Source organism: Leucoraja erinacea, chromosome 13 (assembly GCF_028641065.1).
Source record: "Leucoraja erinacea ecotype New England chromosome 13, Leri_hhj_1, whole genome shotgun sequence".
Classification (NCBI taxonomy): domain Eukaryota; kingdom Metazoa; phylum Chordata; class Chondrichthyes; order Rajiformes; family Rajidae; genus Leucoraja; species Leucoraja erinaceus.
The window spans coordinates 15,442,603-15,467,047 of NC_073389.1; the positions used below are offsets into that span (position 1 = coordinate 15,442,603).

General features: G+C 42.2%; 1 protein-coding gene across 1 annotated transcript in view; it reads right to left on the reverse strand.

Moving 5' to 3' along the window:
- The window catches only part of LOC129702651 (uncharacterized), a 40,701-nt gene extending 17,486 nt beyond the window's left edge, over positions 1 to 23,215 (reverse strand). Inside the window, exons 1-6 of the mRNA XM_055644534.1 lie at positions 22,279 to 23,215; positions 15,172 to 15,348; positions 13,791 to 13,857; positions 12,060 to 12,235; positions 10,637 to 10,871; positions 552 to 672 (exon numbers count right to left, since the gene is read on the reverse strand). Of these exons, the coding sequence (XP_055500509.1) occupies positions 552 to 672; positions 10,637 to 10,871; positions 12,060 to 12,235; positions 13,791 to 13,857; positions 15,172 to 15,348; positions 22,279 to 23,184 (1,682 nt within the window). The 5' untranslated portion in view covers positions 23,185 to 23,215. The remainder of the gene's footprint in view (positions 1 to 551; positions 673 to 10,636; positions 10,872 to 12,059; positions 12,236 to 13,790; positions 13,858 to 15,171; positions 15,349 to 22,278) is intronic.
- Positions 23,216 to 24,445: the final 1,230 nt, after the last annotated feature.

Below are 24,445 nucleotides of genomic sequence, written 5' to 3' on the forward strand. Positions count from 1 at the left end.
AGTATTTACTTTAATGTAATTTTAACTGAGTACTTACATACACAGATGAAACAAAATAAATAATGTTGTACACATTTACCAGGGGTCTAACCCAACCTCCAGTGTCCAGAGAAAATACACCCCATTTGTCTTAGACGCAAAAAGCCGGAGTAACTCAGTTGGTCAGACAGCATCTCTGGAGAAAATGAATAGGTGACGTTTCGGGTCGAGACACTTCTGTAGACCAAAGGGTCTCGATCCCTAACATCACCTATTCCTTTTTTCCTGAGATGCTGTCTGGCCCGCTGAGTTACTCCAGCGTTTTGTGCCTATCTTCGGTTTAAACCAGCATCTGTAGTTCCTTCCTTCACACTCCCCATTTGCCTAACCTCTCCTTGTAGCTAATACCCTGTAATCTAGTCAGCATTCTGCTAAACCTTTTCTGTACCCTCTCCAAAGACTCCACATCCTTCCTCGAACGGGGTCACCAGCAGTACTCCATCTGCAGCTACAAATAGAGAGTAATCTGTAGGGAACAACAAGATATCATACTATGTGCTTACTGCTCCTACCTGATCTGTGAAGATGAGGAGATGGAGTGTAAGCACGGTGGTACAGAAGACATTTGCTGCAACACAGTCTCATTCTCTCCCTTACGCACTAGTGCCTTTGTTCCTGAAAGTGTCCAGTGGCCTAGGGATACAAAGAGAATGAGTAGAGCAGAATAGAAAAGTGTAACAAGTGTAAATGGAGATTGAACTACATGGAGGCAGAGTTTTAAAATTGTAAAACGTGGATTGTTTTCTCTGGACACTGGAGGTTGGGTTAGAGACCTGATAGCTGTGTACAAAATTATGAGATGCATAGATTATCATTATCATCCTTTTATTGTCATCTTGCAAAGCAACAATTGTACAGTGCAAAATGAGAAGACGTTTCCCAGAGAATACCGGAGCATCGCACATAAAAACTTAAACATTTCACGCATAAATAAAAACAATAAAAAAAACAATCCAGTTCCTGATAAAAACAGTACAAATAGTTTTAAAAAGTGCAGCTAAAAAAAGCAACATTAAAATACGTTAAAAAAAAAAGGGGTAGTCAGTCTGATCCTTCTTCCCCAGCTGTGGGAATGTCAAGGACCAGAGGGCATAATTTTAAGGTGAGAGGGACAAATTATTTTGTTTCCACTCGCAGAGTGTTAGGTGCCTGGAATGCATTGCAAGTGGTGGTGGTGGAGGATGAAACAATAGTGGCATTTAAGAGGCACATGGATATACAGTGACTGGAAGGATATGAATTTGTTTATTGTCAATTTGCAATAACAAGGCACAGGGTGGATTCAAATGAACAATGGAGAATGTCAGAAAAATGTAGGCAAAGTAACTTGGGGTTCTGTGGAAAATCCTGCACAGATTTGCAAACATCGATGATGGAACTTGGAACTGATGTCTGGTACTCTTTCAATGGAATCACCAATATGGTTGGATTGTCAGCTATTACTGCCATGAAAAAATTGGAAGTTGGAATATAATGTTGCGAGATGTTGACTGTGTTAGCACTGATTACTCATTATTCATTGTTCAAAGTCAAGAATGTTTAAATGCAATATGTACTGAGAAAGGGAACTATGAAATTCTCCATAGCAAATCTGTAAACACAATGCACATAGATAATATATGATTTAAAAAATGTAATAGATTAATAACCCCAATACTAGAGCAAAAACACTCTAAGCCCTAAATGCACCCAAGACAATTCACAGTTCATAGTTGAGGTTCGTGTTGTGTAGTGTTGAAGAGCCTGATGGTTTTTGGGGAGAAGCTATTATTGAACCTGGTGGTCACGTTATTCAGACTCCTGTACCTTCTCCTCAATGGTAGGAGTGACATGAGAGGGTGGCCAAGGCGGTGTGAGACTTTAATGATACTAGCGTTATTTTTGAGGCAATGCCTCATTCTATGGGTACTAGGTTGTGCAAGGTCTTATTGGTGCCACGACATTTGGCCGACAAGTTAATGTTCCGGGTCTGTGGATAAAGTACCGCTAACTGTAAAAATATCAGTGAATGATGAAACCAGTTTCCTTCTGGGCAAGAAAAAACATGGTTCAATGTTTTTTTTATTGTGACATATGCACAGCACGGTGAAATTCTCTTGCTCAACCCACAGATGCACAGTCGCCATGTTTTGGTGCCGTTTACAAAAAGTCCGAAGCACTGGAGCACCCTCGATCCAGGTAGGCCCCAGGCTGCAGCAGGCCCACGACCTGACATCCTTCTCGCCCAACTGCCCCTGTGTCCCGAGGGTTTACCTCCTGCAGCCAACCTTGAAGGCGCTGGAGGCAATACCCCGGTCCCTCTCCTACCGGCCCACTCCTCGCATTCTTCGTTTCCAATGGCTCCCTCCCCCCGTTACTATTGAAGGGGGAATTCAGATATGTAGCAAACCCGTGGCCTCTGGAAGGAGGTGGTGAGAATGGGTAATTTGTAGTCTGTCTGAAGAAACGCCACCTACTCCTTTTCTCCAGAGATGCTGCCTGACCTACTTTGTGTCCTTTTGTGTAAACCAGCATCTGCAGTTCCTTGTTTCCACATAATGGCACCTGTGTCAGGAAGCCCGGATGTTCCATGTGCTCTTCCGACAGAACCAGCAGCATCTTGGCACCGGCCCGAGCCTCGGAAGAGGCATTTGGATGTTTTCATATGTTAAGAGTAAATAATGTTGGGATAAATATCCTGAGAACTTTAACGCCAGCCTTGCAAACAAACTTAAAAGCTGTTATATCAGATGCACAGTTTTAAATGTGTGTATACAATGTCTAGTGAGCTGCAACTGCAAAATAATCCTGGTTGCTTGCCCGCTAATGTACCAACAGGAGCAAAAAGTGGTGGGAGACTTGGGGAAAAGTTTTTCATGTATAGTCAAGGGATTATATGCTGGGGAATGCGATTGAGGAGTGGAATAGTCTGACTGAATGGTCATCAGTGTTGTAAGGAAATAGTCAAATGTGTTGAAGCTTGTACTCGCTGGTGTTTAGAAGAATGAATGGGGTTATCTCATTGAAACATACCGAATAATGAAATGACTAAGTAGAGTGAATGTGGAGTGGCTGTTTCCATTGGTGGGTGAGTCTAGGACCTGAGGGCACAGTCTCAGAATAAAATAACATACCTTCAGAATGGATATAAGGAGGAATTTCCAAGCCAGAGGGTTCTGTGGAATCTGTGGATTTCATTGCCATGGTTGGCTGTGGGGGCCATTGGGTATTTTTAAAATGGAGTTTTTTTATTTATTTTTTTTTATTTATTATTTTTTTTATTTTTTTATTTTTGTTTATTTTATTAGAAGTTAATACAGCACAAAACAGTACAGTGGAACCTAATTTTAGGTGCCAACTATGTAATACCGTAATCCATTCTATGTACAACCTCTAGTTTTATGTTATGAGAAGGAAGTAAGCAAGACAAGAAAAAGAAAATAATAGAAAGAGGAAAAAGTGGAAAAATAGATGGTAGAGAGTAGAAAAACGTGAAGTGTGTATATAAAAAATAAAAAAGGAAGAGAGAAAGTGGAAAGTAGAAATAGAAGAGAAGGCCCCTTAAAAGAGAATTTTTCAAATCTGTATTCGGAGATGTAGATCTATCCGCGTCATGAACTGAAATCAGCAATCTTTACGGTACCGCTGCATCACATGATTCCAAAAAGTCGATGAAAGGAGACCATCTCCTTAAGAATTGGTCATATTTATCTATTAGTCGGAGTCTCATTTCTTCAAGGCGTGCTATGTCCATCATATTCCTAATCCACATTTTAACAGTTGGTATGGTTGTATTTTTCCAAAATTTAAGTATCAATTTCTTTCCAATTATTAACCCATAATTAAAAAAAACATTTTGAGCTTTATTTAAATTGGTATCTTCTCCTATTATTCCAAATATAATCCATTCCATTTTGGGTTCTATTCTTGACTTGAAAAGCTTTGTAAATATATCAAATATATCACTCCAAAATGTATTCAACTTTTTACATCCTACAAATGAATGTGTTATATTAGCGTTTTGAAACAAACATTTATCGCATCTGGGAGAGACGTTTGGATAAAATTTATTCAACCTCGTTTTTGAATAATATAGTCTATGTAATAATTTGAATTTAATTAAATTATGTCTTGCATTAATAGAACAGTTATGTGAATTCATCAAATACTTTTCCCATCTATCCTTCGAGATCTTTATCATTAGCTCATGTTCCCAATCTTCCCTTAGTGCTTCTGTTGAGGGTGATTCTCTATTTAATATATTATTATAAAAGTATGATATTAATTTTTGTGAATCAGCCTTAATATTCATTGCTTCTTCTAAAGGATCTAAAAATATAGTTTGAAATCTATGTGTATATTTCTTCATAAAGTCACATACCTGTATATATTTAAAATATTGATTATCCTTCAATTTAAATTTTAATTTGAATTGTTGAAATAATAACAGTTTGCCCACTTCATACATATCCCCTACTTTCCTAATCCCCAGTCTATCCCATTGTTGATATGTGTTGTCGATGAGAGAAGGTTTGAATGCGGGGTTGTTCAATAGTGGGGTTAGTACTGATAAATTATTTAATTTCAAGGATACTTTTATTTGTTTCCAAATTATTATTATATTGTGAATAATTGGGTTCTTCTTATATATTATACTATTCAATTTTATCGGTGAGAGCAGGATCGTTCCTATATCGTGCGGATAGCACTCCTCTTTCTCCATTCTTATCCACTCCAACTGCTGAGTGGAACTATCCAGCCAGTACATTATGTTCTTAATATGCACTGTAATACATAAAGTTAGGTAATGATAAACCCCCAACTTCTTTAGATTTGCACAAATGCTTTCATTGAATTCTATGTGTTCTGTAGTCCCATATAAAATTAGTGATAGTGGAATCTAGTTTTTTGAAAAAATATTTTGGAATATATATTGGGATCGCTTGAAACAAATATATTAATTGTGGTAAGAAAGTCATTTTTATAGCGTTAATTCTACCTATCAATGAGAGCGGAAGCGTTTTCCAAAATTTAATCGTATCATTCAGTTTATTTAATAGTGGTATAAAATTGGCACTAAATAATGATTTGTGTCTTCTCGTAATTTGAATACCCAGATACTTGAATTTTTCTGTTGCAATTTTGAAGGGGAATTTTAGTAAGTGTCTCGAATCCTGTGGTTTTAAAGATATAATTTCGCTTTTATTCCAATTTATTCTATATCCTGAAAAAGAGCCAAATTCCTCAATTAGTGTTAATAAGGTGGGTATACTCGTTTGTGTATTAGTAATATATAAAAGGATATCATCAGCATATAATGAAATTTTATTCTTTGAGTCCTTGCTGTTATATCCGTGAATATTCGGGTGATTTCTAATCCTTTCGGCCAGCGGTTCTATCATAAGGACAAATAGCGATGGTGATAAGGCACACCCTTGCCTATTACCCCTTGATAAGTAAAATTTTGGAGATAGCGTATTGTTAGTTAATATTCTTGCCATAGGTCTATCGTAAAGTAGTTTAATGCATCTAATAAAATTCTCTCCCGTATTAAATTTTTGGAGTACCTTGTATAAATACTGCCATTCTACTTGATCAAATGCCTTCTCTGCATCCAGCGTGACAACTGAAATATCTTCATTGTCCTCATTATGAGAGTACATTATATTAAAAAGCCTTCTCAAATTGATTGTCTTTTGGGTATAAATCCTGTTTGATCCGTATTTATTAAATTGTTAATATAATTATTTAGCCTTATAGCTAGAATCTTTGCTAAAATGTTCTGATCCGTATTTAGAAGTGAAATAGCTCTATAAGAACCCGGTTCATCTAAATCTTTATCTTTGTTTGGTATAAGCGTTATTGTTGCTTCTGCTAGGGTTTCTGGTAGTTTATTTTCAGTATAAGCCTGCATGTATAAATTGAATAATCTTGGTACGATTGACTCCTGAAATCTTTTATAAAATTCATTACTAAAACCGTCTGGTCCTGGGGTCTTCCCATTTTTCAGTGAGTTTATTATTTGTTTTATTTCTTCACTAGTAATCCGTGCTCCTAATTGCTCTTGTTCTAAACTATCCAATTTTGGGAGCTTGCAATTATCTAAAAAATTTGTAATTTTACTTACATCTGTCTTTATTTTAGATGTATATAACTTATGATAAAATTGGGCAAACCTCTTATTGATATCCTTAGGCAATGTTAGAAACTCACCCTTATCCGATTTAATTTTAGTAATAGTTTTTTCCTTTTCTCGTTGCTTCAGTTGCCTCGCAAGTAGATTATGTGGCTTATCCCCAAATTCGAAGTGTGCTTGTTTTGTAATTTGGAATAATCTTATTACTCTAGCCGATAGTATTCTATTGACTTTATATTTCAATAAAGTTATCTTATTATGTTTATTAATGATTGGGTCAGTTGCATTGTCCAGTTCTAGTAATTTTATTTTCTGTTCTATCCGCTGAAGTACTTTTTTATTTTCCTTATTTTGAAAACTTTGGTAAGAGATTATGATACCGCGAATATATGCCTTGAAGGTTTCCCATAATAGCGGTGCAGAAATACCCGGCGTGTCATTTATTTCGAAAAAAAGTTTTGTTTGTTCTTTTATATACTCATAACCCTGCGGATTATTTAATATGTGTGCATTGAACCTCCAAAAAGGTTTTATACTCGGCATTCCCTCAATTTTAAGTATAAAAGTCAATGGTGAGTGATCAGAAATAATACTATTATGATATGATGGTTTATTCGTATACGGGATCAATTTTGTGTCCAATAAGAAATAGTCAATTTGCGAATAAGTTTTGTGAACTGATGAATAAAATGAGTATTCCCTACCACTTGGATTTGCTATTCTCCAAACATCAGCTATGTTATTATTTTTTATATAAGTATTTAAAAATTCACAGGTCTTAGTTTTAACAAGACGCTTCCCTAGCTTTATTGATTTATCTAAGTATGGGTCTATAACACAGTTGAAATCTCCCCCCATTATTATATTTTGAAAATTATGCTCTGCGATTAAATCTATTATTTTCCTAAAAAATTGTGGGTTATCAAAATTAGGCGCGTAAATATTTATCATAGTTAATGGTGTATTGTAAATTTCTCCCGTGACTATAACATATCTTTCCTCTTTATCAGATATGGATTTCTTTAATTTAAAAGGTATGCCCTTCCGAATTATAATGGCCGTGCCTCTTGCTTTAGAGGTGAATGAGGAGTAATAGGTTTGACCTATCCAATTTGCCCTTAATCTGATCTGAGTTTGTTGTTTCAAATGTGTCTCTTGTAGGAAAGCAATATCCATATTTAATGATTTTAATTGTGCCAGAATTTTACCTCTTTTAATTGGCTCATTCGCACCTCTGATGTTCCAACTACAGAAGGTGAGACCTCCGATATTTATTCGACTATTATCTTGCATTGGCTATTATTACCAGACTGTATGATTCATGTGATGCAGCCAAGTACAGGTGCACAACCTTTTATCCGAAGTTCCAAATAACGAAAACCTCCGAATAGCGACATTTTTTCAGTCCTTGAAGAAAGGTCCTTGAAAACGTTCACCGAGGGCGGCCCGCAGAGGTGACAGCGGAACCTCCGGTCGGTCCTCGAAGAAAGGGGAACTAAATCCCCATTCATAAAAGAGAAGGTGAGGGTATATTGCGCGGGAGGGTTAATAATTGACAATCTGCTGCTGCCTGCCCCCTGAGTTAAAAAGTTCCCACGGTAGACACGATACACAGTGTATCGTGAGTCTTGCATGAGAACTTTTTAACTCAGCGGGCAGGCAGCAGCAAATTGTCGCTCCCTTAAGTTTCACCCCACCTACACCCCTCTGCTTCCAGGCCATGTGTGTGACCCCTTCCCTCCCCTCTCCAGCTCCCCGCCCATTGCACCGGCGCGGGGGTTTTGCACTGTCTTCACGTCGGAGCTAGTGCCAATCACCGGAGACGTCAGGACCAACGGGACACCGGCCCCCAGGCCCACTGCAAGCACGGAGATCCCAGAGACCCACAGCCAGCAGCAGCCCAGCCCCGTTCCAATTCCAGAGGAACACGCTCCCCGTAGGGACCGAAGCTGATGGTGTGCAAGGTGCGTCTTGGTCTTGAGGTTGCGGATGAGGGGGCGCAGCTCGGGCTGTGACGTCTCCGGCCACCACCCTGTACAGGAGCTGAGACTGGGAACTGTACCGCCCTTGCAGGTGAGCAGAAAAGTGGGATTGTTTGCAGTTGCAGAGGGAGGGGGCAAGGGCGGTACAGTTCCCAGTCTCAGCTCCATTCCAGGGGGGTGACCGGAGACGTCAGGACCAACGGGACACCGACTGCAAGCACGGAGATCCCAGAGACTCACAGCCAGCAGCAACTCTAGCCCAGCCCCGCTCCAACTCCAGAGGAACCCGGGTTGCGGATGAGGAGGCACAGCTCGGGTTGTGGGCGAACTGCCACTTGTCGCTGTAGCGGCCCATCGGGGAGCGGGTTCTTGTTGGTCCTGACGTCTCCGGCCACCCCCCTGGACAGGAGCTGAGAGACGTCAGGACCACCAGAAGCCGCTCCCCGATGCGCCGCTACAGCGACAAGTGGCAGTTCGCCCACAGCCCGAGCTGCGCCCCCTCATCGGGACACCGACCCCCAGGCCCACTGCAAGCACGGAGATCCCAGAGACTCACAGCCAGCAACAACTCTAGCCCAGCCCCGCTCCAACTCCAGAGGAACCCGGGTTGCGGATGAGGGGGCGCAGCTTGGGCTGTGGGCGAACTGCCACTTGTCGCCGTAGCGGCCCATCGGGCAGCGGATTCCTCTGGAGTTGGAGGGACAGGGAGACACAGCGGCTTTTGAGAATGGTGGGCAATCACTTCCAAAGTTCTGCCCACACAGTCAGTACACCTCTCCTACACTTGTCTCCCGCACTAAGATTATCTCGCAGAGAATGATCCCAGCCTAACCCTCCCTATTCTCTCCTATTCTGCAAGAAAAAACTACATTGAAGACTCAAACTCGCGATCGAGTAACTGCCGGGATCGAGGCGCAAACTCGCGACCTTGCGGATATGAGCCGAGCACTCTACCACTGAGCCAGCCGTTAAAATCTACGCTAAAAATCTTCCATTCCGAAAGCCGAAAAATTCTGAATTACGAAAAGTGTCTGGTCCCAAGGCTTTCGGATAAAAGGTTGTGCACCTGTACCTCAGAATCCCGAATCCAGAGTTGTCCTTCATAATTTCTACAGTAGTTCTACATCTCCTGACACTATTAAACATAATTAAGGGAAAGAGAAAAACCTAAAATAAAGTGTAGATAAAAATTATTGAGTCGTACAACACATAATTGTGAATAAACAAAAAAAGTGAATGTAATTTATCAAAAAAGCAATAAATTACAAAAAAGCCACCTAAGGTAGCTAGATTTGTTTTTAAATTGACCGCCGTCGATGAGATTATGCACTGGGCCTTATCCCCCTATTAGAATTTGACCCAACGTTAGTCGGTTCCCTCTAATTGTTACCAAAATTATCATATCAGGTCATCGCTGAACAGTTTAACATAGAATAAAATAAAATAAAAGGGAAGGTAGAAGATTTGGATTAAAATAAAAGTAATTATGGGTTAAACTACCTCGTCAAAAATTCCACTTTTCATTTACCTGTATGTTAGTTAATTCATTATTAGTATTTAGTATTTAAAATATATGTCTAACCTCCCCCACCCTTCCTGCTATATAGTTAATCGTGTTAGTATAGGACATTACGCCTTTAACATTGGTTGAGTTTATTGCGCGTAATTGGATAATAGGTCATATAGTGTGGAACAGATGCCTCATATCATGGCCATTTCAAAAGGAGACGGTCTCATAGTTCTCCGTGCTGAAGGGTTTGGTGACGAGCTTGCGACCTTGAGCTTTCATATGTGCTTTCAGTTCAGAAGTTTAGTTCGGCCTGTGTTATTAAACAGCACATTCTTGCCAGATAAGACTGTCTGGTAACCGGAGTTTGATAGATTCTTAATTAGTAAAGGTGTCAAATGTTACGGGCAGGTGAATGGGGTTGAGAGGGGTAAATAGTAAATCGGTACAGACTTGATGGGCTGAATGGCCTAATACTGTTCCTATGCCTTATAATCTTAGGAAGTGCGTTACTTATGGGAGAGCATGGGGGAAATTAGTTTTAAAAGAAAAGAAAGATGGAAACCAATGGGAGGAGTAGAGATTTAGAAAAGAACAAATTCATGTTCTTTGTGCTTGTCGTATTCATAAAGAGGTGGTTATTTAAATTGCTTTATTTATTGCTAGTATTTTAAGACTAGAAATATTGTGTGGTTTCATCCAAAATATATTGTCATACAAATGTGAGCAGAGAATGTGGGTCAGGAACCATACATGAAGAGAGAAAAGGTGGGAACTTTTATGGTCAATCATTGTTGATCGCAACTAACAAATTGTTGTACAAATTGTTAATGTTGATTACCTGCCATTGATTGATCTAGTGTCATATCTCCCTCCATTGAACCCAAAGGTTCAGTTTTACACACAACATACTTCTTGTGCCTTTTGTCTGATTTATCGTAAAATGTAAATTAGGACAGAATTGAAGTTCTGGCATCTCAATGTTTGACGTACCTTTTCTGGTGATTTCTGCATCCCCCTTATTTCCTTTGAATTGTTTTGACAACCATTTGTCTTGTTGCTTGAGATCCCATATAATTTCTTTGAGTTGATGGTTTTCTTCATCTAGTTTGTGGATGACTTCCCTGAGTTTGCGGGACTCGGTTCTCAATTGTTGGATTTGTTCCAGCAAGTCGTCTGTGATGCTCTTTGCGGTGTTCTGGGATGCGTCACAATACAGTCTGGTAAACTGTGAATGATGGAAGCAAAGGACGTCGGAGAGGCGTTGATCAAGTTTGTATTGATATCACAGTCATTGAAAGCGAGTGAATAAAACACGTCAATTTAACCTAAAAAAAGATATACTGTTGTTCTGAATGGATTTTCTAAAATTGTTGATGTGACAAATGCTTGCATTTTACTTATTGAAGCAATAATATCCATCAATGTTTATCACTGATTTTTATTGATTAATCTTTGCAGCTATCAAGATATTAATTTGCTGCATTCGACCGAGTTCATCGTCTTTTGAAATCTGGGATTATTTGGGTTATATAATTTTATTTATTGTTTCATGATTTGACCACCACCATTACAAACCATTTTCTTTGTGCTTTTTGAATGTCTAAAACTGTCACATTTCGTTTCAAGGCTTGGTCACTGTGTGCGTATGTTACCTCTGAGAAAATGCCAGATACATTCACATGGTTATTATTTCGAGAGATTAATTTATATGCAATGGGCATTTCAACATGTTGCAACTAAACAAAAAGTTTAAAAAAATGCAATTACATGATTGTAGTCACTGTGATGAAATGGTGTGTACATTACTTCACTGCGGGTGTTAGTAAATTGGTTGTTGCTTTGACGAGTGTTCTTGGGTGCTCGTGGCCAGTTATAAAAGTATGGCTTGGGCAGGGGCAAGGGCGGGGAATGAAACAAATTGGGCAGTAGAATATTCTATGAAAATTAGTTCTGGTGGAAATAATGTCATCGATTTGAAGGTGGGATAACTTTAGTTTTAGTTTAGTTCCGAGATACAGGGCAGAAACTGACCCTTCGGCCCATCGAGTCCGTGCCAAACAGTGATTCCTGTACACTAGCACTTGGGACAATTCACAACGTTTACTTTAACTTACAAACCTGTCCTTCTTTGGAGTGTGGGAGGAAACCAGAGGACCCAGGAACAACCCAAGGGGTCACGGGGAGAGCTTACAAACTCGGTACAGACAGCATCTGTAGTCAGGATCGAACCTGGGTCACTGGAGCTGTGAGGCAGCAACTCTGTCGCTGCGCCACCGTGCCGCCCTCTGGTTTAGTTTCCAGTTGAAAAGAATGTGCAGTTCATGCCAGTGGCAGGAACAGGGCTGTGATTTCCAGCAAGCTATTTATGATAGACCTAATTCAATAAACAAAGCTATTATTCTAAGATTAACACCTTAGTTTTGAAGTAGTCACTCTCTTCCTTGACTGCTTGTAGCTCCTCTGTGTGTTTGGCTCTCAGTTCAGCTATCTCTCCTCTGAGTTGGGAGATTTCCTCATCAGCCTTGGTGAGTTCATTGATGGTGCTGTCATTGGCATCTTGAAGATCAGAGAGGTGACACTTAAGATGCTCTGCAGAAGGAAAGAGTTTAGTGAAACCTTGCTGTGGAAAAATAACACATCAGCCCTAAAAAGCAGAAAGCTGTCAGCATTCATACTCTTATTATGAACAATCTTTCACAAATTTGCCTTTGTGAACTAGAAAGGATAGAAACGAGAAACTTAGTTTGAGAACTAGAAACTTAGTTTCCAGTGAATAATTTTAATTCCTGCCTCTGGACCAACTTTGCAGTTGATTTTTTTAAAGGACCATCACCTGAAAAATCACCTGAAAAATCCTGATGGCTTCATTTGTGCTTGTTGAGAAACAAGCAGTAGTTGTTTTATTGGTATGAGATCATTAAAAACAAGAGAAAATCAAAAGGCAAACTCTGCAAAGACTCTTGCAAGAATCTATGTTTTGTTTGTCAGGGTCATTCAGAGCTATTTATGTTGATCTAATGCAACAATAGACCTGAATGACTCCAGTTTAATAGCGTTGCATTAGCACTGATCATGCATCAATCAAAAATTACTCTCTTGAAGGCAACTGGTAAAAGTCCAAATCGATCTTTTAAACATTATTGATCATTCAAACTGAATGTATGGGTAGGATAAATCGATAAGATCTGAGGGAGAAAAGGATATGACCATTCTTTATCTTTGAGGATTGAGTATCAAACCTTGTATATAACATGCAATATTTGTGTATCACATGCATTGTAACAACACCTTGTTGTCAGGATACACATGTAGCTCTGCAAGAAGGCAATGGTTGCATTCCTAAAGAGAGTCAAGTCAAGAGAGTCAAGAGTCAATTTATTTGTCATTTGGACCCCTGGAGGTCCAAACGAAATGCCGTTTCTGCAGCCATACATTACACACAAGATACTCGCATTATAAAAACAATTGTGTCAATGGGGAAAAGAGGCTAGGGCTAGAGTTAAGACTCTCACTAAGATGTTACCCTTACACCCCTGTAGAAATTAAAACAAAAATAAAGGGTGTTAAATTTATTTTAGGTACTGCAAGTTAAAAATACTTAAGACTACATGTAATATTGTTTAATCGAGTATCATTATATGTGTGACTGAACCATTGCTGTTCAATTTTCAATGGCCACCTTCAGTTAAAGTGGTGCAGCGGTAGAGTTGCTGCCTTACAGTGCCAGAGACCTGGGTTTGATCTAGACTGTGAGTGCTGTCTGTACGTAGTTTGTATGTCTGGCCTGTGACCACGGGGGTTTCCTCTGGGTGCTCCGATTTCCTCCCACACTCAAAAGACGTACAAGTTTGTTGGTTAATTGGCTTAGGTAAATTGTCGCTAATGTGTAGGATAATGTTAATGTAGGTGTGATCGCTGGTCGGCGTGGACTCGGTGGGCTGAAGGGCCTGTTTCCACGCTGTATCTCTAAAGCATAAAGCAGCTGCGTTGTTAATAAGTGATTGTGTCTGATGACTCTCGCGATGTTATTCCTCTATTTGCTGCTTCTCTTTATTAGTTTCCACCTTCCCTTTTATAATTGTTCACGGACCTTACTGACCACTCATCTACCTGTCCCTTCCAGCTACACCCATGGTTTACTCACCTATGTGTTGATGCAGCACTGGTACTCCCATGTTGGTGTGAAATGCAACTCCTCCAGCTTCATTGCTCTAATGACAGTGAGAGATTGGGAACATCTTTAACACAACACTTTGCAGGAATACATTGGCTTTGTCTTTTACAACAATAATGGTTTAAGTATTTCCTACAAATTGCAAATTAAACAATTACATTCCCTAATGTCTGAAGAAGGGTCTCGACCCGAAACATCAGCTATTCCTTAGTAGAAAATCACATCAGAGGCCCTGAGAGTCAGAGGTGAGGGACTAGAGATATGGTAGGGTATGGCGTGAAAATGGAAGATTAAGGCAGACGATGCATAAGAAATGGTTCATTGATTGCTGAGGGGGAAGGTGACAACGAGGCATACAATCAGTAAAATTAATCAGGAGGACAGTGAAACTAGTTGGAGAACTAGGGTGGGGGAGGGATGGAGAGAGGGAAAGCAAAGATTACCTGAAGTTAGAGAAATCAATATTCATACCGTTGGATTGTAAGCTGCCCAAGTGAAATATGAGGTGCTGTTCCTCCAATTTGAGTTGGGCCTCACTCTGACAGTGGAGGAGGCTCAGGACAGAAAGGTCAGTGTGGGAATGGGAGGGGGAGGTAAGGTGTTTAGCAACCAGGAGATCGCGTAGACGTCGGCGGACTGAGCAAAGATGTTCAGCGAAACGATCGTTGAGCTGCGACATTCATGAAGCTTAGGTGCCCATCATGTTGCTTGGCAAAGCAGATCAACAAGTGACTGAGTCAACATGCAGACTTCAGGTGCAGCACAAGTTATACATATTCCCAATATGGCAGTGTCGTAATTTATTTGTGAACAATCAGAAGCTGCCAGTGACAGTATTACACTTTCTTAACTTTTGAACCTAACTGAAACATACAATTATATCATGATCAATGAACAAAGTGCTGGATACCCTCTGAATTCCTCCAGCACAGTTATTTGCTCTAGTTTCCAGCATCAGCGGTTTCAAGTGTCACCATTTACACCGTTGTTTATTCATTGAAACCAAGAGAGCTCCTTCTTGAAATGGAGAAGACAGCCATTCCCTGCAGTGCACCGAGAACCAAGGGTGGCAGGGTGGCACAGCGGTAGAGTTGCTGCCTTACAGCGCCAGAGTCCCAGGTCCGATCCTGACTACGGGTGCCCTCTGTCTGTTTGTACATTCTTCCTGTGTACAGGTTTATAGGTTATTTAGCTTCGGTAAAATTGTAAATTTTCCCTATTGTGTAGGATAGTGCTAGTGTGTGGGGATTGCTGGTTGGAGTGGACTCGGTGGGCTGAAGAGCCTGTTTCTGCACTGTATCTCTAAACTAAACATACAGAATATTTTTTGTGCTTGGATTTAAAAAATTACCTCTTTATGAAGTCTATTCATAGACATCACCAGGCACTGTCCTTTGAGTAGTTGCTGGTTCATGAGCTTCTGTTTCATTAGTTCTTCCCTGATCTGACTGACGTCTTCATCTTTCTCGGCCGGTAGAGCTTGCAGGAGGGCCACTCGATTCTCCCTGCTTCCCCCCACGCCCGTGCCCTGAACACAAACAAGCTACATCGATCAACATGTGGATACAAGGAATTGCTGATGCTGGTTTACAAAAAAAAAACACAAACTGCTGGAGTAACTCAGTGGGTCAGGCAGCATCTCTGGAAAACATGAATGAGTGACGTTTCAGTTCAGGACCATTCTTCTGCCCAAAACATCATCAATCCACGTTCTCCAGTGATGCAACCTTAACTGCAGGGTGACTCCAGCACTTTGCGTTGCTCTTTAAATTTATCAACATGATGCACTCACCTCCAAGGATGTACATTTGTTAACACACAATTCCTTCTCTATCCTTTGTCAAACATTTTCTGCTATTATCTCCAATTTACAGAACCCACTTTACTTTGACTTTGAAAAGAACAGATGTTGTTCAATTCAGCGCAATTGATCAGATTTAAACGGGAACAATGTGAATCAACTGTCAATCTGCCCTCAACGACTTCAGGATGGGCTTGCCTTTATACATCACTCCTTCTCAAGCACCACAGGATCCAAGCTGCAACATTTATGCCGCACTTACACAAGAGAGACCCAGTAATGTCCATTTTGCCCAGTTTAAAGCATTTTATCAGGATGCATCACAGCATGGTTTGGGAACAGCTCCATCCAAAACTTGAATGCAAGATGAAGTCCAGACCAACACACAAACCAACCTGGAGAGAAGGAATGGGTGACGTTTTGGGTCGAGACCCTTCTTCAGAACGTCACCCATTCCTTCTTCCTTCTCTCCAGAAATACTGCCTGAGTTACTCCAGCATTTTGTGTCTATTTTTGTTTTTAACCAGCATCTGCAATTCCTTCCAACACAAAGAAACCTCCCTTCTATTGTCTCCATTTATACCTCACATTTCCTCGGCAAGGCCACCAACATTATCAATGACGAGTTGCATCCCAGCCACTCCCTCTACTCTCCTCTCCCATCAGGTGAAGCCACACACCTCCAGATTCAGGGACAGTTTCTTCCCAACTGTTATTTGATTTGATTCCTTTATTGTCATTCACACCTTTCGGTCTGAACGAAATTATGTTGCCTGCTGTCATACACAATAATAATAAATAACAACACATGCAATAAACACAAATTAACATCCACCACAGTGAGTTCACCAGGCTCACCTCACTGTGATGGAGGCAAAAGTCTTAGTCTCTGTCTCTTCCCTCCTTGTTCTCCCTCTGCGCTGAGGCGATCCAGGCGTGGTGGTGTCGCCGCCGCCGAAAGCCGGAACACCGTCTCCGCTCCGAGTCGGCCCGCCACAGCTTCTCAGCTCCGAGTCCCGCTGCATCAGCACGTCGGGCCACTGCTGCATCAACTCCGAGTCCCGCTGCATCAGCTCCGAGTCCCACTGCCTCAGTGAGTCGGGCCACCACTGCATCAGCTCAGAGTCCCGCTGTCTCGGCAACTGGCAACTGAATATCAGGCAACTGAATCATCCTACCAACAACTAGAGAGCAGTCCTAAGCTACTATCTATCTCATCGGTGACCTTTGGACTAACTTTGATCGGACTTTCCTGGCTTTACCTTGCACTAAATATTATTCCCTTATTATGAACGGCTCGATTGTAATCATGTATTGTCTTTCCACTGACCGGTTAACACGCAACAAAAGCTTTTTCACTGAACTACGGTCGGTAAACGTGACAATAAAACTGAACTGAGCCATTGTTAAAATCTTCCCTTCAGTAACTACTCTCCAACCTTGAAAGGGATCATGACATTCTGACAGTCTTCCACGCCACCATCCTGTCCGACATCCAAATGCCTCCCCTCACCCATCCAGTAATCACTGTTCATGCATTCATCACTACTTGGACCATGAATTTTGATTAAAACCTTATGCTACTTGCTCGGCATTTTCCTTAATGTTCCAGCTGATCAATTTGATTTTAAAAACTCTCCAGAATCGCAGTTGATCGTAGGTTTTGCTCGTGCTGTGTCTCTGATGCTACGTACATGAGCATCACCCTTGCACCAAAATACCCAGGAGTTATGCCTCCATACAAAGCCATGGCTCATATTCGTCCAATAACATCAATGCTCATTATCAATATCATTCCATAAATGTTGAGCAGGCCAGTTAATAACTTTACAAATGTAGAAACAAGGAACTGCAAATGCTGGTTTACAAAAAAAAGCTCACAAAGTGCTGGAGTAACAAATCTGGAGACATTTCAGGAAGGAACCCCTCTGCAGTCCAGACTGAAGAAGAGTTCCAATCTGAAACATCACCTATCCATGTTCTCCAGAGATGCTGCCTGACCCGCTGAGTTACTCCAGCACTTTGTGTCCTTTTTAATAGCGTTCCAATCTCAGGCATCTTGACTTACTGCAAACCTTTTCACCGTGTGCCAAAAAAATGAAGTGATTAATGTTACAAACAGTGGCAGCAGAGGCTAACATTTCTCAGTACTCCTGGAGAAGACTGCTTTTACAAATGTTAGGAATCTGGAGTAACTCAGCAGGTCAGGCAGCATCTCTGGAGAAAAGGGATGGGTGACATTTTTGGTCGGAACACTCCTTCAGACTGGTCCCGACCCGAAACGTCACTCATCTGTTTTCCCCAGAGATGTTGCCTGACCCGCTGAGTTACTCCAGCACTTGGTGTCTACCAGTGACAACGATGCTGCACAAATACTGGTATTCCACTAAAGTAAAACGTCCCTTCAATACCATCTCCCCACCCACGAATGGGACCAACACAATCCGTCGATCACCCAGATCACCATCCCATCACCCGAAGGCCTCTGATGGTTAAACCGCAACACTGTCAATCCCGTCTGCTCCAGCCCTCTGATCAGAAGACCTCCACCATCGTTCACAGCTTCAACTCCACACACGACGCATACCAGAAAACATTAAATGCCAATTCAATGCAACACTATCCTCAGGCCAGTTGAATATTCTAGGACTTGCAACGTCTACAATCACCGTGCATGTGATTGCCAATTCCACCAGTTCCACACTGTGGCATCTTGAATTTGCCTAAGGTACGTGAAGGCTCTTCCACTAAAGTAACATCCTGCTTCTGTTACCACAGATGATGCCTCACCTGCTGGTGTTGAGGCAATTTTCTAAGTCTTTACCCACCTCAGACTGAAGAAGGGTCTCGACCCGGAACATCACCTATTCCTTCTCCGCAGAGATGCCGCCTGGTCCGCTGAGTTACTCCAGCTTTTTGTGTACAACTTCACTTTGACTGATCTTTCCAAAATACAATGACACCTGTAGCTGAGGTCCAATGTGCAAGGGGAAGCTATGGAAACAACTGCCCGCAAAGTGTGACTCCAGGTTAAGCACATTTCTGACCATGGCCTTCTATACCATGGCATTTTCTGAAGAAGGGACCCAACATGAAACGTCACCTATCATGTTCTGCAGAGTTGACCAGCTAAATAATCCAGCGTTTAGGGCCCATATCATTGTTCTATCTGGGACACATGACAATAAAACACTCTTAACTGTTGACTGTATCTGGATAAACTGCCCCAGCCACCGAAAACAATGTGTCATTTTGTTTTCACACTTCATTTAGTCATTTCTCAGCGCACATTTATTTCCATTATAATCTACAGTTATTGCACTCATCCCCACACCCCGGCCCCTTGTTATTCTCTGTTCAAAGTTATTCCACACAATTGCAGAAGCCTTAACCCGCTTGCTGCCACCGCTCCACCCCGAAATGGGTTGTTTTGAGTAACTTTGCCAGGTATTAAATCTACATGAGGGTGCTCAGTGTCACAAATGTTCCCAACGTTAGTGCGCAGTTAATGGAGAAGCGAGGACGATGTGGGCTCCTTGGCCATCGGTGCCGGCTCGGATTTGTTCTGTACCTTTTCATACCTCTAATTTCCCCCTTCCCTGACCCTCAGTCTGAAGAAGAGTCTCGTACCGAAAATTCACATGTTCCCTTTTCTCTATAGATGCTGCCTGACCCTGAGTTACTTCAGCATTTTAGATTCAGATTCAAACTTTATTGTCATTGTGCAGTGTCCAAGTACAGAGACAACGAAATGCAGTTAGCATCTCACCCAGAAGAGCGAACATAGAATAATGGAACAGTAAATATATATATATATATATATATGTGCGCATACAGTAGCTGTATCTGTTAATGTGTATCTTCGGTGTGAACCAAAGTCTGCACTTCTTCCCTACATATCCTGCCCGCTTCCCGTTAACGGGGCTCTGCTCGCTACCCACCTTCAAATGTTTACCTGTGTGAAAAGATCAGGAACAACCCCGACGCCGCTTGCCAACGCGTGAGTGTGCGCCTTGCCACCTCCAGCCTCAGCACCACAACAAAGAGCTTGTAACACACGCTGCCTGTAGGCGCTACAACATCACATCTCCGCCTTTGCAACACACGCCATTTAAAATGGTGATGCTCCCGACTCACTGACACCAGTTCCTTCACTTACCTTCATTTCTAAATCGCTTGATGCAACGTGCAGCGAGTTAACAGCGAACACAATCACAGTGCTGGTGGTGGCAGCAGCAGCAGCGAGTCTCCCCCCATCAACTTCACGGTGCCTGCACACAGGGACGGGGCCTCTCCCTCTCTCTCATGTTAATTCATGTCTCTCTCCTTGACAATTCCGACCCTAGCTTTGCTGCTGCCACTACGCACCTTAACAACAAGCGGTTTACTCCACGCTGCATCGCAACCAATGCTCAGAAACAAGCGCCGTTCAATGGCAACGACCCCGCTTCATTTTGACTCAAGCACTTACGGCAGAAGCTCGCAACAGACCTGTTTCAGACCCGTCATTTTCATGCAGAAAGAAGCATGTTATTTGCTAATAAAGAAATAACCATAGCCAATCATGTCTGCGGATCATGTCGGTGACAAACTGCAAGGTTTAATATTCACATGCAAAAAAAAATAGTGTAAAAAGGAACTGCAGATGCTGATTTACACCGAAGATAGACACAAAATGTTGGAGTAACTCAGTGGGACAGGCAGCATCTCTGGTGGAAAGGAACATGTGACATTGCAGGAACGAGACCCTTCTTCACACATCAGACTAAAAAAACGTTTGTCCAAGATTTTTCACTTGGGTTCAATCTAAACAATGTTACACTTAAAAGCTTAATTCCCAATAATATTGTTAAACCAGAAACACACCATACAATCACCAAGTTTCCATCTCACATTGTCCTTACTGCTGAATAGATCAGCAACAGGATATTAGTCCATCAGTCTGAAAAAGGGTTTCGGCCCGAAACGTTGCCCTTTTCCTTCGCTCCATAGATGCTGCTGCACCCGCTGAGTTTCTCCAGCTTTTTTGTGTACCTAGGATATTAGTCCAGACAGCTTGCAATTGATGGGTGAAGTGATGCCGGTATCGCCTGTAGGCAAGCGGTGTTACAGCCTCGTGGACCACATCTCCAGTGGAACAGGAACTCAAATACAATCATTGTTCCCCAGCCTTGTTTACACATCCAATATTCCTTACTGGATTCAAGCTTTAAACACATGGTTGGCATCGCAAGATACAAAGTGCTGGAGTAACTCAGCGGGTCAGTCAGCATCTCTGGAGGACATGGATAGCGTCACAGTGGAGCAGCGGTAGAGTTGCAGCTTACAGGACCAGAGATCTGGGTTCAATCCGGACTATGGCTGCTATCTGTACAGAAACGGTACTCCGGTTTCAGCCCACACTCCAAAGACGTACAGGTGTGTCAGTTAATTGGCTTCTGTAAATTGTAAATTGTCCCTAGTGTGTAGGGCAGTGTAAGTGTATGGGGTGATTGCTGGTCAGCATGGACTCGATGGGCCGAAGGGCCTGTTTCCAAACTGTATCTCTAAAGTCTAAAGCTTACGTTTTGGGTTGGGCCTTGAACTGCCTGACCAGCACTTTGAGTCTTGTTTTTTTGTATACAAACATCTGCAGTTCCTTGTTTCAGCAGGGTGACATTGCACATGTTTTGGAGTGGTGGAGGGGAAGGAGAAGGCGAATAGACATTTTCTTACACAATCAGAGCATCACACCAGAATTTACAAGTTTGCAGACAACTCCACTGCAGCGGGCTGGATATCAAATAATAACGAGGCGGGAGTACAAAGGAGACTGAGAACCTTTAGCCTGGTACGAAGACAACAACCTCTCCCTCAGTGTCAGTAAGTCAAAAGGAGATAGTGATCGACTTCAGAAAGTAAAGCAGAACACACAACAAATATATTTAAGGTGCTGAAGTAGAGATGGTCGACAGTTTCAAGTTCCTAGGAATAAATCTCACCAGCAATTTGTGCTGGACCAGACACATCGACGTTATGGCCAGGAAATCACACTAATGCCTCTACTTCCTTGAAACGCTTAGGAAGTTTGGCATGTCTCCAACAATCCTCACCAACTTTCACCGATGCACTGTAGGAAGCATTTTACTAACATTCTTTGGGGACAGCTCCCTCCAGGACCACAAGAAATCACACAAAGTTGTGGACGTAGTCCAGACCATCACACAAACCAACCTTCCTTCCATTGACTCCATCTACTCTTCATGCTGCCTCGGCAATGCCACCAGCATAATCGAGGACCAGTCACTCTCGCATCAGGCAAGAACTACAGAAGTTTGTAAACACATACTTCCAGATTCAGGGACATGTTTCTTTCCATCTGTTACTAGGCAACTGAATGGTCCTCTCATCCGGTAGAGTGCTCCCATCTACCTCATTGGAGACATTTGAACTATCTTTAATTGGACGTTACTGGACTTTATCTTGCAATAAATGTTGTACATTTCATATTTATCTGTACACTGTGGATGGCTTGATTGTAATCATGTTGAGTGTAGATGGTGTCAATGGAAAGGACTCCATCGTCTCCATCAACGGAAGGGGTGTTGGTTTACGTGAAGGACTGTTTCTGTAAAGAACTGTTTCTGCAAAGGGCTCAATGCTAATGGTTTGGCTCACCTCAGATATATCAGCGGTATCCTGCTTGAACCCATGCCTGTTTGAATTGCTGGGCTCTGCCCCGTGTCTTGGTTCTTCCGACCTCACGCTTCTGCAGTCTACTGGTATAAAGGAGGCGGAAGATGGCAATGCCCCAGACGACACTACGGAAGAGGTACTGGATTCTGTACTCACGGACTTGGTAGACATTGACTGACTGAGGTTCTCACTGGAAGGCAGAGGCTGCAACTGACAAATGTCTTTGTGCTTACCCGTGTGGAGAGGTTCTGACTGCAATTCCCCGGGGGAGGTAAAAATTGGGTAAGACATCGTTCCATTTGGGGCATCGTGAACTTGTTCATGATCCATAGTCGTGGTATCTCCAGGATCAATTAGCGAGCGATACCCGCAAGAGGATTTACCGTCCAGCTCGTCACCTATAACATCCTCCACAATATCTCCGTCAGCTTGTAACTGCCCTGCATCCGCGCGTTCCCCACCACTGCCTTGGCGTATACAGGGCATGCTTGATAAATGATTTTTCACTCCTTCTGCACTGCCAGGAAATGAAGATTCATCTTGCACTGAATGAAAACTGTGCAACAGAGAGACGTTGTCCACCGGAGCGCTCTGCCGCGGTTCCATGTTGTCCACCTTCTCTCGGTGGCATTGAGACCTCTGGTCCCAACTTGCTCTGGGGCTGGCGCGCTTATTCCTGCCATTCCCATTGCCAGCTCCGCCAGCGCTTTCGGGGGACTCGGTTCTCCTACCAGTTTGTGACTTCCGATTTGCGTGATATTGCAAAGTCTTTCTGGACGTGTCACTGGCGATTCTCGGATGTTGTCCGGATGTGGTTGGAATGACTTGTGGGGAAAGGGTGATGTTTTCGACCACCTCTTGAGCGGCTACTTTCTGGGCTGCTGTCATGTTCAGGTCGGATGGTCTGTTAGTTATTCTAAAATGTGAAAGAAGGAAACATTTTGATTTGTCTGCACGTCATGTAAACATAAAATCATATTTTTAAACTCATGTCTGAAGAAGGGTTCCGACCCGATCCGTCACCGACCACTTTTCTCCAGAGATGCTGCCTGGTCCGCTGAGTTACTCCAGCATTTTGTGTCTATCTTCGGCATAAACCAGCATCTGCAGTTCCTTCCTACACATAATTAGTGATTATTGACGGATACAAAAAGTGAATGAGCATTACGAAAATGTTAATGTTTCTTTTGCAATTTGTATGAAATACTTAAATCATTAATGATGAAAAAGACAAAGCCAATGTATTGTAGCAAAGTGTCTGTTAGAGATATTCTCTCACTCATGTTTTTAACCTCATCTTTATTTCATTTGCACGGGTGTGGGGCGATGGGGGGGGTGGGGTAGGGAGGGGGAAGAGGAGAATACGTGGGATCAAAGAGCAAAGCAGCAAGATTGGTCATTCTATGGGGATACAAGGAACTGCAGAAGCTGGTTTACAAAAAAAAGACTAAATACTGGAGTAATTCGGCGGGTCAGGCAGCGTCTCTGGAGAACATGGATAGGTGACGTATAAGAAGTCTGAAGAAGGATCCCAACCCTAAATGTCACAAATTCACGCTCCCCACAGATGCTGTCTGACCCCTTGAGTTACTCCAGCACTTTGTGGCGTTTTAAAAACTTATCAACATGATGCACTCACCTGTCTGACCCGCTGAATTACTCCAGCATATTATGTCCTTTCAGTTTGGGAAATCTCTTATAAGCTAGTAGCTAGTAGTCTAATATCTGCTAAAGTTCACTTGTATATGACTTTCACTTACCCGATACACTGCTGGCATCAGGCTCCGCTGTAGTTCCCTCTTCTTCATCTAACGTCCTAGTGACTGCTGGAGTGTCGTCCGAGGCAGCAGCAGGCTTGTTTTTTTTTTAAATGGCTAAGGGTAGTTTGTTGCAAGCATCTGCCAGTTCCTTGTTTCACCGTCTTGGTTTACCAGAGGTGTAGTCTACGTGATACGCAGGTATACGCCGTATACCCACTAAGAAAGCTCCAGCATTTCCGTATGCCCACTTAGAAATGCGCAATGACACGTATCAACTTCGATAGTGACAGAAGTTCTGTTTATTTTATGAATGAAAGTATGTCACAGAACTGTCATACTTTCATTCATAAATTCAACCTGTGCGTTGTGTCTCTGTCAGAGTCGCACTT